Source organism: Plasmodium relictum, assembly GCF_900005765.1.
Source record: "Plasmodium relictum strain SGS1 genome assembly, chromosome: 7".
NCBI classification, from domain to species: domain Eukaryota; phylum Apicomplexa; class Aconoidasida; order Haemosporida; family Plasmodiidae; genus Plasmodium; species Plasmodium relictum.
Genome location: NC_041685.1, coordinates 124,814 through 140,449, shown reverse-complemented (window position 1 = coordinate 140,449; position 15,636 = coordinate 124,814). Strand labels below are relative to the sequence as shown.

Genomic DNA, 15,636 nt, shown 5'->3' with positions numbered 1-15,636 from the left:
GATAGTTTAGACAAAAATTGTATCATTTTTTAGTATATAAAATATTCTTACATATATATATATATATATATATATATATATATATATATAAATTATTTTTCAAATATGTTCGTATTATTACTAAAAGAAACTTTTAATATATATATATTTTTTTTTCCTATATAGAACAATATATTTGAAAATACATTATTGTTATGAAAGTTGTATATTTTTAATTTTCATAAAGTTTAAAATAATTTTTATAAAATTTTTTTTCATTAAAAATGGTTTTGATATTTTAAAATTTCATAAGATTTAAAATACTTATATATTTAAAGAAAAATAATATAAACAAATAAATAACAAAAAAATACTATTCATATTTTCTAATTCTGAAAATTATTCCTATTTATGCAGTACTAATTATGATGTTTTTTTTTTTTTTTTTTGTAGTTTGAATTTTTACTGAAAAATATGTGTAAAAAGAGTTAATTGTGTTATTATGAGAAGTATATTAATATCTTTTGTCTTATATAAAATTTATTTATTACTAATTTTATTAAAAATAGAGATATCCTACAGAAATATTAAAGCTGAAAAAAAAATAAAATAAATAATTCTTACTTGAGATACACATATTATTTTAATATTGTTTGTGAAAAATATTTCTTCTAATATATGTTTTTATTTAAAATAGTTTTAACCGAAATTGTGTTTTATTTTCTTCTCATATTCATTTTTTGTAAAACAAAAAGTATAAAGTTTATCAATAAAGAATATATTATTTTCCTAGTTACTATTATATTTTTATATATTTTTCTCATAAATTTTAAAATACAAAGTATCTAAAAAAAAAAAATTGATTTGCAATGTAAACAAATATACATATTTTCTTTCTTTTTTGTCAAAAACTTAATATTAAAAATGAATATATGAGAATATTTTGATTCATTTATATATGCATAAGAAAAAAAAAAAAAATGCATATTTCTAAATATAAAGTATTTTCTCAATTTTTATTTTTTTATTTGTTTTGTATTCATTTTTACACATAAATACATTTGATAAAAAAAAAAAAAAAAGAAAAACATAAAAAACAAAAGATAAAAAATATATTTTTTTTATTTTTAAGCTTTAAAAAGTTCAAGAATTAGTACTTTTTTAATACATTTAGTATTTTAACATACGGTTGTGTATATTTTTTTTTTTAAAGAATGCCATTTGAAAAAAATATTTTTGAATATTATAATTTTTTTTTCTTTTGTATATATGTTAATTTTTTTAGATCTCTATTTTCATTTTTTCCATCGATTTTCCGTTGTGATTATTTTTTATGTCCATTTAAATAATATATATTTTTCCACATTTTATTCATGTTTTTGTTAATTATTATTTATTAATATTATATAATTAATCATATAATTGTTTAATTTTTTACTTTTATGTGATAGTACTAACTATAATTTTAGGAATCAATTTTTTTTTTAATTTTTAATATATTTTAAATTAAAAAAACATAAAATCATAATTTGATATTTTAAATGGACAATAATCAGTTACTGATGTTGTTATTGTCAATATATTTTATTAATGTATATATGTGATTTTTTTTTTTTCGTTTTTATTTTTATTATCTAACTTTTTTAATTTTTTCCAATTTGATAGGTTGATTAAATTTCAAGTGAAAATATTTTTTTTTATAAAAAAAAAATTAAATATTTACTTATGATTAATTATTAATTTTTTTTTAAATATATATATACATATATATTTCTTATATAATTTATTTTAATTTTTATTTTCTTTTGATGCTATTTTGTGTGAAATGGATACTATAAGGCCATATTAGTATATTTTTATATATAAAGCTCAAGTAAATAAAAAGAAATTTCATTAAATAATATTTTCCTTTATGAAAAAAAGAGATACTTTTTCATTTAATTTGTCATTTATATCTTGTAGATAAACTATTTTTTCTTTTACTGTTTTTTTTATTGTGTGCTTTTATTTTTTTAATTTCATTTTTTTTTTTTTTTATAAATGGAGTTATATTTTTTATTTTTTTAATATATTTTTTTCTTTTTATGCTATAATTTTTATACAGTTCTTTTAATTTTTTATTCCTTTGTTTTTTTATTATAAGAAAATTCATTAATTGCTACATATTTATATACATTACATGATTTATATGTTTTCTTCTATAATTTAAGATTATTTTAATATATTTACAAAAAAAAAAAAAAATAAAGTATAAATTGTTAAATACAAAATCATTTATTTAAATGTAGAGAAGGCCTAAATATAATTTTTTTCTTTTATTTTTTAAATTTATTAATTTATTTTCTGAATATATTTTTTATTTTTTTGTTTCTTATAGTTAGCAAATTTTAAAAAATAATATTTTTTTTTGATTTTATAAAAATATCATAATGGAATAACATTATTTGAAAATATAATTTTTATAAATTTTTGGAAATGTATATAAATATTAGTTTTAATAAATATGAAAAACATATAAATTCATTTTTTCTTTGATATGTGTTCTGAGATATTTTAATCATTTTTTTTTTTTTTAACATTAAAAAGTGTAGAAAATTCAAAATAAAAAATTAATATTGATATTTATAGATAGAAAAAGGTAATGAAAGGATAATTAAAAAAAAAAAAAAAAAGAAAATCAAATAAAATAAAACCAAATCATAAATAAAACAAAATGAATGAATTATCAGTAAATGATGCATTAGATGAGATTGAATCAGAATCTTTTGATTTTATATGGGAAGAATGGGAAGAATATAAAGGGGATGTGCCATTGTGGCAACATATATTTTGTGGTAGTGTTGCTGGATTAATGGAGCATGTTTTTATGTATCCGTTAGATACTATGAAAACTTATTTTCAAACAAATAATAATTTAAAATGTAAAGAAAATTTAGAGAATTGTAACTTGTATAGTTGCCGTAATAACTGTAAAGAATTAAGTACACACAAAAATATACATATTGATAAGAGAAACTTTTGTTCTTCAATTGGGTGCGGTAATTGCTTGAATAAAACTTGTAATTACGAAAATTCTTGTAATATTAAAATGATATCACATTATAATAAAAAGAAAATTAGTTACTCAAATGTATTAGAGTTATTAAAAAAAAAAAGTAAAATAAATAAATTTCATTACAATAATTCAAATTTGTACAACGAAAATATAAGCCATATAGTAAATAAAAAATTACAGAATAATAATAATTACTATAATAAAAAAATTAATAGATACATCAATAATAATAAATGTGTTAATTCTTATTGTAAATATTTATTAAATTTAAAAAAAAATGGACAAAATTCATGTGATACTCCTCAAGAAAAACCAAACAGAAATTTGTTGTATAAATGCAAAAATAAAAGAATTAATCATTTAAAAAGAAATATTAATAACTTAGAAAGTCCTTTGGGTAAAAATGTTATGAGAAAAATGGAGAAATTATCAAATATCTATAATAACAACATGAACAATAATATTAAAAAATTGCAGCGTAATGTTAAAAAACAATTCACTTTACTTTCTTTTAATAATAAGGAAAAAAAAATGTACTGCTCAAAAAAAGTTACATCAAAAATTATTTTAAAAAAAGACAAAAAAAAACATAAATGTAGTATCAATTATTACAAATATTCGTTGAATAATAATAATATAAAAAATTACTATAAAAAATTAAAGTTATTGAATACATTTGTAAATATAAAACAGAATAATTATATTCATATAGAAAATAATCTTTTTAATTTTTTTGTTAATAAAAATAATTTAACATTGATGAATAATTTAAAGAAAATATATGTTTATATTTTGAATAAGTGTTATAGTATTAATAATTGTAATAGTAATCATAAAAGAAAAGATCTTTTAAAATTTCCATTTCAAAATTTTTTATATAATGGAAATAAAAATGTTTCTAATATGTTAAATAGTTCTTTAAATTTTTTTAAAAAAACGAATTATTTTAGTTTGAATTATATATTTAAAAAAAATTTTATATATAAAAATTATTATGTGAATATTTTAAATGCACAAAAGAAAAAAAATCATTTAGGTTCTTTTATGCACTTATTTCAGAATATGAGGAATTTTTTAAACTATCATACATATAAAAATATAACATCAGGAACCAAGAAAATAATTAGAAAAAAATATCTATTTTCTATTTTAAGTAATGATAAAAACATCTTATTAAATGATATATGTTATTTTACAAAAAATAATAATGCAAACTTATTTAATAAAAATATTATTTCTTTAAGTAAATATAATCTTTATAAAAATAATAATACCAATTTGTTTGATAGAAATATTCATTCTCTAAGAAAATTTAATCTTTATAAAAATAACAATAATAGTATTTTAAATAGATTTAATAATAATTTTAAAAACTTTAATTTTTTTAAAAATATTCTTATACATAAAAATAAAAAAAATGATATGAAAATAGTAAGATATAATTGTAGTTTAATAAGAAATAATTTTTCTTATTTATATAAAGGAGTAAATGTTGTAATGCTAGGATGTATTCCTGCTCATGCTATGTATTTTTCAACTTTTGAGTACAGTAAAAAATATTTTTCAAATATGAATTCAAACAACTCAGCTATAAGAATTTTAAATAATAACAAGAATGAAGCAATTAATTACAAATTGAATTATTTCAGTATAATAATATCAGGATTTTTAGCAACGATAGCTCATGATTTAATTATTACTCCTGTAGATACACTAAAACAAAGGATACAATTAGGGATAAATAAAAATGGTTTAGAATCCATCAAAGTATTAAAAGAAAATGGTATAAGGAGTTTATATTTAAGTTTACCAATAACTTTGCTTATGAATATACCTTATCAAATTATTATGATTTGTACAAACGAACAAATGAAAAAATTTTATTTTGAATATATATTTGGTTTTAGTGGATTAAATAAAAATAGTTCTGAAAATAAATATAATAACCTCGAAGACAATAACATAAAAAAAAAAGATAACATAAATATAGATGAAAATATTAAAAACGTAAGTACTACAAATGATATAAATAATAATAATAATACAAATTTTTATGAAAATAAAAATTTTGATAAAATAATAAATAACTTAAAAGAAGAAAAGGATAAGACTAAGTTAATAAAATTTTATATTGGTCAAGATATATATTCAATGAATAATTTTAGTAAAAATAAAGAAAGGAGATTTTTTCGAGAAGATGAAGAAAATGAAGAAACAAATGCAAAAACATTTTCTGATGAAAAAAATAATTCGCATATTTTATTTAAGGAAATTATTAAAAAATTAGAAAACAATTGTAATGATGATCAAAAAATTTATGACAAGAATATAAGGGATCCACTAGATTTTGAAAAGCAAAAATATATGGATTTAAGAAATATTTGGATGAATAATTATAAAAATGAATTTTTTAGTAAACATTTTAATCATATTACTTCTTATTTTGTGTGTGCAGGAATTGGTGGGGGAATAGCAGCTATTTTAACTAATCCATTTGATGTTATAAAAACAAGAATCCAAACTGAATGCTTTAATACAAAAGGATTCCATTTCTTTAAAGTTGTTTCAAATTTATATTATAAAGAAGGCTTAGGCTCTTTTTTTAAAGGATCTTTGGCAAGAATGGCATTATGTATACCTGCTTCAGCTATATCATGGGGATCATATGAAACGATGAAACGATTTTTTAAAATTAATTTTAATTCAATTTAATTTTTTTTTTTTTTAAATCTCCGCTTACTTCCATTTGGCCTTTTAATTATTGTGTAATTTTTTTTTTTTTTTTAATTATTTTGATTTTAAAATAACAAGACATACATATATGTAAAAAAAAAAAAAAATTCAGAATAACTTTATAGATTTATAACTATTTAATTTTTTTATATTTTTTATTTTCTTTTGTGTTAATGTATTAATGACATATTGTATGATATATCTAAATGAAAATAGAAAAAAATTAAATACATTTGGGAATTAAATATTATATTAATTTTGTTTTAATATCTATCCCATTTTTAAAAATATGATTTATATATTCATAAAATTTATTATTGTAATTAAAATTTTTATTTTTATGAGAAACTTATTTAGTAAAACATATTTTATTGTTTCTCATGACAATTTATAAATAAAATTTCATTAAATGAAATTTATCAAAAAAAAATAATTAGGTGTAAAGCTACTAGAAAAGTAACAATTAATCAAATAATTGTTTTTCTGTTATTTTTTAAATCTCTAAAAACTATGTAAATTTATTATATAATAAAAAAAAAGAAGTAAAATAAAACAAAATATTATTATTCTCCTTTATTTTATTATACATGTAAATAATAAAATATTTTATATTCACTAAGAGAAAAGAATGGTATGTTTTCTGATAAATTAATTATATATTTTTATAATATTGTTTTTCATTTTTCTATTTTTATAAACTCTTTCTCCTTGAAACATTTTATAATTTTATTTTTATCAAAATGAATTAAAAAAAAATTAATCTTAGGCTAATCTCAATGTTTTTTGAATTTAATAGAGAAATATGTGCAAATTTCAGCACATATTTCATTCTATAAAATTATTTTGAATAAAGAAATTCATGATAAAGTGTGAATATATTATTTAGTCTATAAAATACTTGCATAAATAAAATAAAAAATTATTATATGTATATATTGGCGCAAATGTTGATGAATTTAAAATTTTAGTTCTATATATAAAGACAATTATATATGTGACTATTATTATAAAAATTTTAAAATTTATATCATTTTAAATTTTACTTGTATAAGTCTAAATAAAAAAAAAAATATATATATATAAATCTACTTTCATTCATAAGCAGTTTCTAAATTTTAACTACAAAATTTATGTTCATAGAATATAATTTTATTTTTAGATAACAGCTTTTTTTTATTGATATGTTTATAATGATTATTTATCATCCTTTTTATCATTAAATACTTTTTTAATTTATTTTTTTTTATATATTCATCTTCATTTTTTTTTTTTTTTTCATACGTATATAGATAACATATTTATTTTCGCTTAATATTATTTTTTTTTTTAAACATATTTTTTTGTTTTTTATATTTTTTTTTTTTTTTTTTTACTTTATATAAGTATATTCTTTTTCTTTTTATATTTTTTTATATATGGAATTATTTTTTTGTTTAAATTTCATATTTCACCATATAGAAAATTATTAAATTTATGTTTAAGAATAACTTTTATTGTTAAAAACTATTAATGAAACTTATAGTGATATATGACAAAGTGTATAATTATAAAAAAAACAAAATAAAATTTAAGAGGAATGATAAGAAAAAAAAAAAAAAAATATTTTCTTATGAAAATTTTGTAAGAAAAAGAATATATAAAAAAAAAAAAATATATATTTTTTATTTTTATTACAAAAAGATATTGTATTTGTTCAACACAGCGAAAATTTTATTTTAAAAAGAAAGAAAAAAGGGGAAAAGAAAGGAGAAAAAAAAAAAAAAAAATAATAATTTATGTCAATGAAGAATAAAAAGTTTTATTAAAATATTTTAGCCATTAATAAATAAACAAAAATACACATTTATAATTATAGGAGTATTTTTATATTTTGAATAATATGTGTACAATTTATGAATTTAATTTTTTTTGTAAAAATAGAATTGTATGAATTTTAAAGTCTAATATATATACATATATATATATATATATTTGTTTAAATTATTAATAATTTCAACTATTTTTTTTTTTTGTTGAAATGGAAAACTTTTTTTATGAATTATGAGCCTATTTAATATGAACTCATTTTTAAATAACGATAACAAAAATATTTTTAATAATAGTTTTAATAATACAAATATAGATAAAGGTAGTTTTTCAGCTTCAAATAATTTATTAAAAAATAAAAATATGTTTATGTCAAATACATCGTCTAATAGTATTTTTGGATCGTTTAATCAAGGAAATGCAAATAAGAGTATTTTTGGAAATACTAATATTCAAACAAATTTAACAAATACTGATCATTCTATTTTTGGAAGTTCAAAAAATCAGCAATCAAGCAATGCACTGGTAAATAAAAGTATATTTAACATTGGTAACGTTTCCACGAGTTTAACTGGAAACAAAGGCTTATATGATAATATAAATAATCATTCTAATTTGAATACAAAGAATTTATTTGGCACATCCAATGTTAATACTACTACTCAAGGAAATTTAGGAAATAGTTTATTTATGAATACAAATAATCAAAATAATTTGAATATGAAAAACATATTTGGAACATCATCCTTAAATACTCAAGGAACAAATTTAGCTAATAAAAGTATCTTTGGAAGTTTACAACCAAATAACCAAACTACAACATCCAATAACATTTTTGGAAACTTATCATCAAATCAAAGTAATTCACGAAATATTTTTGGAAATTTATCGTCAACTACTCAAAATAAAACAAGTATCTTTGGAACATTACCTACAACTAACCAAAATACAAGTAGTATTTTTGGAAATGCAGCAACAACCAATCAAAATAAAACTAGTAGTATTTTTGGGTCTTTACCAACATCTAATCAAACTACAACAACAAGTAATATTTTTGGAGGCTTATCTACTAATCAAGCAAAACCTACAAGTAATATTTTTGGTTCTTTACCAGGAACTACTACAAATACATCTACAAGTAATATATTTGGAAATACAGCAACAACTAGCCAAAATAAAACAAGTAGTATTTTTGGGTCTTTACCAACATCTAATCAAACTACAACAACAAGTAATATGTTTGGAGGTTTATCTACTAATCAAGCAAAACCTACAAGTAATATTTTTGAATCTTTACCAGGAACTACTACAAATACATCGACAAGTAATATTTTTGGAAATGCATCAACAATACAAAATAAAACAGGTGGTATCTTTGGATCTTTATCAACAACCACTCAGCCTATAAGCAATAATCTTTTTTCATCTACGACTCCAACAAATCAAGGAGTGACAAGTAATATTTTTTCATCTACTCCAGCTAGTCAAAATAAATTTAATAATATTTTTGGAGCATTACCAGGTACCACCCCAAGTACAACTGCGACAATAACTTCAACTACTAATAATCCAGGAACTAATGCGAACACTACTTCTACTAATATTTTTGGAAATGTAACTGCAAGTACAAATCAAACTAACATAAATGATAAAAATATATTTGGAACCTCATCAGGCTTATCTCTAAGTACAGTAAACACTAATTTAAATTCTAATATAGGCACAAACTTAGGATCTAATTTAAATAACACTTTAAGTTCCACTTTGAATTCCAATTCAAATACTAGCTTAAATACTGGTTTTAATACAAATATAAGTACCAATTTACCTAGTAATTTAAGCGGTACTTTAAATACTAATTTATGTAATAATTTGAGTAGCAATTTAAGTGGAGGTTTAAATACAAATGAAAATGCATCAAAAAATATTTTTTTAAGTGACAAAAATGTGATAAATAGTAGTCCAGTTGTACAAGATAAACTTTTGACAAGTGAACAAAGCAAAGAAAATGGAGTATTACTACAAGAATTGAAAAGAGATAAGGAAGAGGTTGAAAATATAGAAATATTAGATAATCTTGATGAAGATTTAAAAATTATCAAAAGCAAAGAAAGTGTTTTTGACAAAATTTATAATGATGGAATAAGTAGTGATAAAGGTCAAGAAAGAACATTTTATAATTATATAAATTTGATAATTAATGACAATATAAATAACATACAAAAAACTACATTTTCTTTATTAAATGATCATGATTCCTTAATGTGGGATAATTTTAAAAGTAATATTTTTAAAAATTTTGTTGATTACTTGGTTAATTTTAAGCAAAAAAAAAATCAAAAAGTTATAAAAAGTAATGTACTTGATTTAGATCAACATGAATTTCAAATATTAATTTGGTTGTATAATGTTAATTCTTATAAAATAGATTTTATACCTTTTAAAAGTTTTTATTATTTCTTATTAAGTAACACTCATTTGAATTATTCAAAATTTTTTTTTGGAAATTCTGAAAAGGATATTTTATATGACAATTTTGTTGAAATTAATGATCATTATTATATGAATTCGAAGAATCATTTTATAAAATCGCAAATAAATAGTTTTGATGAAAATGTAGCAAATAATGAGAAAAGTAATAATATATTAGATTTTGATTCTATCTTTAAGCAAATTTTAAAGGACATTTTAAACAGCTTATTAAATATGAATTTGTCTATAACTAAAGAAAATATTAAAAAAAAAGAAAAAGAAGAATATTATGATGGTGAAAATAAAGATAAAATAAATTATGGAAATTATACCTATGAAAATTTGCTACTTAATTACCTATTTGGAACATTACAACATTTACATGATAAATTTTATAAAATAGAAATAAGTAATTATGTTTCAAAAGATATAAATCAAATTGAAGAATATTTTTTTGACACTAAATCTAATATAATTTTTTCTTATTGTTATAACAATTATTATAAAAATGAAATGGATAAGGAAAACTCTACTATTCATTTTTTTTTTTATTTAATCAACATTATGTTTCGTTGCGGAAATTATATAGGATTAATACAAATAATTAAAAATGAAGAATTCATTAAGCATTTAAGTATTGACAGTTATTTATATGATTTTATAATATTGTTAATAAGAATATTATTTTTAATTTATAACAAAAATAATGAAATAAATATATTTGAAAATACAAAAATTGAAATTAATTGCAGTGATATACTAAAAAAAAAAATTAATATATCTAATTTAATTAATTTTTTTCATTCTATTATATATATATGTGTTAATAATATATATGCTTATGATTTGTTGTGCATTTTATTTTCAGATATATTTTATAAAAATGGAAATATATACACAAATAGGGAAAAAAAAATTGAAATGAAGAGTATTTTTTATTACACAAATAAAAAGAATAACTATGATAATAATTACGAAGATGAAATAGCTGTGGATAATAGTTGTAATAATGGAATGAGAACCTATGATAATGATGATTATAATAATGATATTGATAATGAATACAAAAAAGGTAATAATGAACATAATAATACTCCTGAAAAAGAAAGAAAAAGTAAAAGAAAAACTTTTTTTTTTGATATGATTAGTAATATATTGCAAAAACCTAAAAAAATGAAAGAAGGTTCTTTTAACAATATGGAAATAAAGGATGAACTTGATAAAATAAACAAAGGAATGATACAAGGAAATAATAATGATATATTAGGAATAACAAATAAATATAGTTATAACTTTGAGTATTGTAATATTGAAACAAGTATTTGGTTTGAATTGACATTATTTATTACAAAAAATTTTGATTTATATAGTAGTAAGTTTCAAGAAAACTTTGATATTCTTGATTCTAATTTAAGTTTTTATAGATATGATGATGATAACAATACATTTTTAAATGATACAAAGCATAGAAGAGAAAAAATAAATAGTAAAATAGAAAAATTGTTTATTAGTATTTCTAATTATATTATTACTGAAAATAAAAAGTATTTGTCTATATGTTCAAAACTTAAGGTTGATGAAGTAATAAATAATTTTATTATTGTTGATGGTAAAATTGCAGAAAAGAGTAAAGGGAATATTTTAAAAATTTTAAAAAATAATTTTTTATTATATATTAAATTATTTTATTATTTATTATTAGTAGGAAATATATATACTACAGTTGTTTTTTTATCTTGTATATCTAACAATTTGCAAAGAATATTATTAGTTCTAACAATATTCTTACATAAAAATAATATTTTTGAAAATCCTTATTTAAATAATATCAAAATGAAAACATTAAACTTTTTAAAATTTCAAAATGAAAATAGTCTAATTCTTGATAGTTCACATGATATTAATGATGTTCCTACTTCAGATAAAGTAAATTTAGTAGTATTAGGTATGAGCAATAATGATATTCCTTATGAACACTTTATTCTGAGAAATAACAATATTAATATTTTATTGAAAATAACATATTTACTTAACTTAAAAACATATATAAGCATTAAATTACTGAAAAGTATAGTACAAGAAAACCAAGATATTTTACTGAATGAAAGTATAATAGGTCATATAAATAATAATGGAAATATATTTTATGGGAAGTTACATGATTTTTTATTTTTATTTAAAAATAAGGTAAAGATAAAAAAAGATATTAAATGTTTTTTTTTAATGTATTATGTTTTAAATAAACAGAAATTTTCTCATAATAAAATATCAAGCAAAAAAAAAAGTGAAAATGATGAATATCATTATAAATCTAGAAATTTTAAATTTGTTTATAACAAAAATATTAATACTTTAAGCAAAATATCATTAGATAATTCTGTTATAAGCGTTCATTCATCTATTTTATATAAAATTTCTCAGTTCTATGCAATATTAGCATATTTTGCAAATCAAAGGAAAAATTATATAATATCATTTATATGTTATTATATATTAAAAGATGAACACAGTGCAATTAATTCATTAATTAGAATATACAATGACGAACTCATATATTATTTTCATAATAATGAGAAGGAATATAATTATATACGTAAATGTGCTTTTAGATTTTATCATTTAGCAAAGGTATTTAATATTTAAAAAAAAAAAAAATTTCTTTATTTATGAGTTATTATATATATATATGATTTTTTTTTTTTTTTTATAGAATATGTGGCCGTCTAATGTTAAATTAGAATCAATTGAAAACAAATCACATCTTGTTTTAACTATATTATTTATGAAAAAAAAAATGTTTGAAGAGGCTTTTATTATTTTTTCATCAAATTTAATCCCTGAAAATATGTTAGAAAAATTGTCAACAGCTGATTACTATAATATTGACTTGTCATCAAATTTTTTAATGACATTAAAAGAATTATGCAAAAAAAATAAGGTAAAAATATAAATAAAAAATAAAAATATTTTCTAAAATTTATTTAACATATTAAATTCAATTTTTTATTATATATGCCATCTTATTTAATTTTATATTTTGTATATTTAATGCTATTATTATTATTTTATTTTATATTAATATTTTTTTTTTTTTTTTTTTTTTGTAGATAAGTGAATTAGTTAGTAAAACAACCTTATATGATATTATTAAGTTTTTATTACCTATTAAAGACAAATTAGATTCCCAAGTTGTTGAAAGCATAAATTATTTAAGTTCATTAAGTTTTTAAATTAAATAATAAATTAATACACTTATTTTTTAAGTTATTTTTATGCATTTATTTTTCTTTTATTTTGTCACCTCTTTTTCAAATTTCACAAAAAAGAAAAAGGAAAAATTTTGTGTTTTTAATATATATATATATTTATACTGTAAATAGCTCTATAATATATCTAAATAAAAACTACATACATCATAAAATGCGTAATACTTTAAAAAATAACTTATATATATATTTTTTTTTTTAATTTTATTTATAATGTTATCTTAATAATTATCTTTTATTTTTTAATTTAAATTTAAGGAAAATAAAAATGAAATTAAATTAATATTTATCTATCTTAAGAAATATTAACTAAATTTTTAAAACTGTTATTAGTAATTTTCATAATTTTAATTATTTTAATTAAAAAAATTTGTATTAATTCCTAAAATATATATATATATATTATAAATATACTCTTAAAAATTCTTTAGATAAAAAAATAAGCTATTAAAAAAGAATTAAATTTTTATCACATCATTCAAAAAAAAAAAAAAAAAAAATAATTAAACTGATTAAACAAGGTATTCTTAATATATTTATGATTTTTTACATACATGAATAAAATTATTTATATGAAATATAAAAAAAAATATATATATAAATAAATAAATAAAATAAATACATATATAGTATTTTCGTTATTAGTTAATCCGTTATTTATTTTTTATTTTTCTGCCTAGTACTCATTTTATATATTATAAAATAATTTTCAATCAGTTTTAAATTATCGAATTTTTTTCTAAACTTAAGAGGATATTTTATTTTATTATTATTTCTTTTTTATTATATATTATCAAATTAAACTTAAACTTTTTAAAAAAAAAGAATAAAAAATAAGAGTGATACGAAATATATGTGAATTAATTTCTTGTTATTATATTTTTAAAACTTAATATATTTTTTACATAAATTAATAATAACATAGATATTTAAGATGTTTAAAATATTAAATATAAATAGGATATTAAAAAGAAATAATTCCAAAATTTTAAGCACAATTTTAAAGAATTACAGTACAATTAAAAATGATTGTATAAAAATTGATAACAAGTATATTCATAATGTGTATAAATTGAATGATTTACACTATAATAATTTGAAGATAATACACAATTATGATGAATATTATAATTTAATTATAAAAAATGAGTATTTCAAAGATTATTCAGAAATATCAAATAAATTAAATGATGAAATTAAAGAAGAAAGAAATAATAAATTAGAAGATCATTTAAGCAAAAAGATAAAAGAACAAAATGATGCTACACAAAATAATTTAGAAAATATAGATAATGAAATGTATTCAAAAAATATTATTACATCTAATGATTTGCAGGTTCTTTATTTTGGAAGTTATGAAAATAATATCAGCATCATTCTATTTGAAAAATTTAAAAGTATGATTGAAAAAAATAAAAATTTAAACTTTTTTTTTATTGATATTAATATAAGCCCACAATGTGCTTATAACTGTCAAGTTAATTATGTACCAAGCATAATTTTAATATATAAAAATCATATTTTCAGAAAAAAATTTGAAATAAATTATGAAAATCTTGTTGATGAAAATTATTTAACTGAATTTTTAAATAAAGTGCAACAAAATATAGATATATTCCATTCTTACAATAATAAGTTTATTTATTCATTGGAAAAACAAAGCAATTATTTAAATACAAAATATATTGACATAGATAATCAAAATATTCATAAGGAAAATTGGAATACCTTTTAAAAAATAAAATAAAATAGAACAAATTATTACTTAAAATATTATTTTTATATCTTTTTCTTTTTTTTTTCAGCTTTTTTAAACTTGTATTTATATATATTTTAGAAAATTCTTAAAATTTGTAAATTTCATAATAATGAATTACACTATATATGAAACTATAGAAATAATTGTATATTTATGATATATATATATATAATTGTTTTCATTATAATTATAAAATCCCAATTTTTACATTTATTACTGATTGCAAAAATAATATATTCATTTAAATGAAAAATAAAAAATGAGTTTATAAATTTTAGAAATATAAAAATAATTTTTTTAATTTTTTTTCTGCATATATATTTTCTTATTAATTTAAAAAAATATCTTTAACTTACTTTTATAGAAATAAACATGAAAAAATAATTTTTTAATTTATAATTTTAGTTATTTAAAAAATAAAAAAAAAAATAAAAGAAAAGAAAATAAAAGAAATAAAAATAAAAGTAAAAATAAAATTAACTAAAATATTTTAACATATACAATTTAAAATAATTTATATACATACTTTTTTTAATTCAAAAAATTAAAATTTTCTTTATTCTCAC

At 17.3% G+C, this 15,636-nt stretch overlaps 3 protein-coding genes across 3 annotated transcripts; all 3 read left to right on the top strand.

Annotated features, from left to right (window-relative positions):
• Positions 1 to 2,692: 2,692 nt before the first annotated feature.
• PRELSG_0702400 (mitochondrial carrier protein, putative) lies at positions 2,693 to 5,746 on the top strand (the record flags this gene model as incomplete). Its single annotated transcript, XM_028675704.1, has 1 exon — positions 2,693 to 5,746. The coding sequence occupies one exon, from the start codon at positions 2,693 to 2,695 to the stop codon at positions 5,744 to 5,746; it is 3,054 nt and encodes a 1,017-aa protein (XP_028532266.1).
• A 2,061-nt stretch (positions 5,747 to 7,807) lies between these two features.
• NUP100 (nucleoporin NUP100/NSP100, putative) lies at positions 7,808 to 13,275 on the top strand (the record flags this gene model as incomplete). The annotated part of the gene is made up of 3 exons (XM_028675703.1): positions 7,808 to 12,673; positions 12,756 to 12,983; positions 13,153 to 13,275. 3 exons carry the CDS (start codon positions 7,808 to 7,810, stop codon positions 13,273 to 13,275), a joined length of 5,217 nt encoding a protein of 1,738 aa, XP_028532265.1.
• A 970-nt stretch (positions 13,276 to 14,245) lies between these two features.
• PRELSG_0702200 (conserved Plasmodium protein, unknown function) lies at positions 14,246 to 15,046 on the top strand (the record flags this gene model as incomplete). Its single annotated transcript, XM_028675702.1, has 1 exon — positions 14,246 to 15,046. One exon carries the CDS (start codon positions 14,246 to 14,248, stop codon positions 15,044 to 15,046), a length of 801 nt encoding a protein of 266 aa, XP_028532264.1.
• Between the last annotated feature and the right edge of the window lie 590 nt (positions 15,047 to 15,636).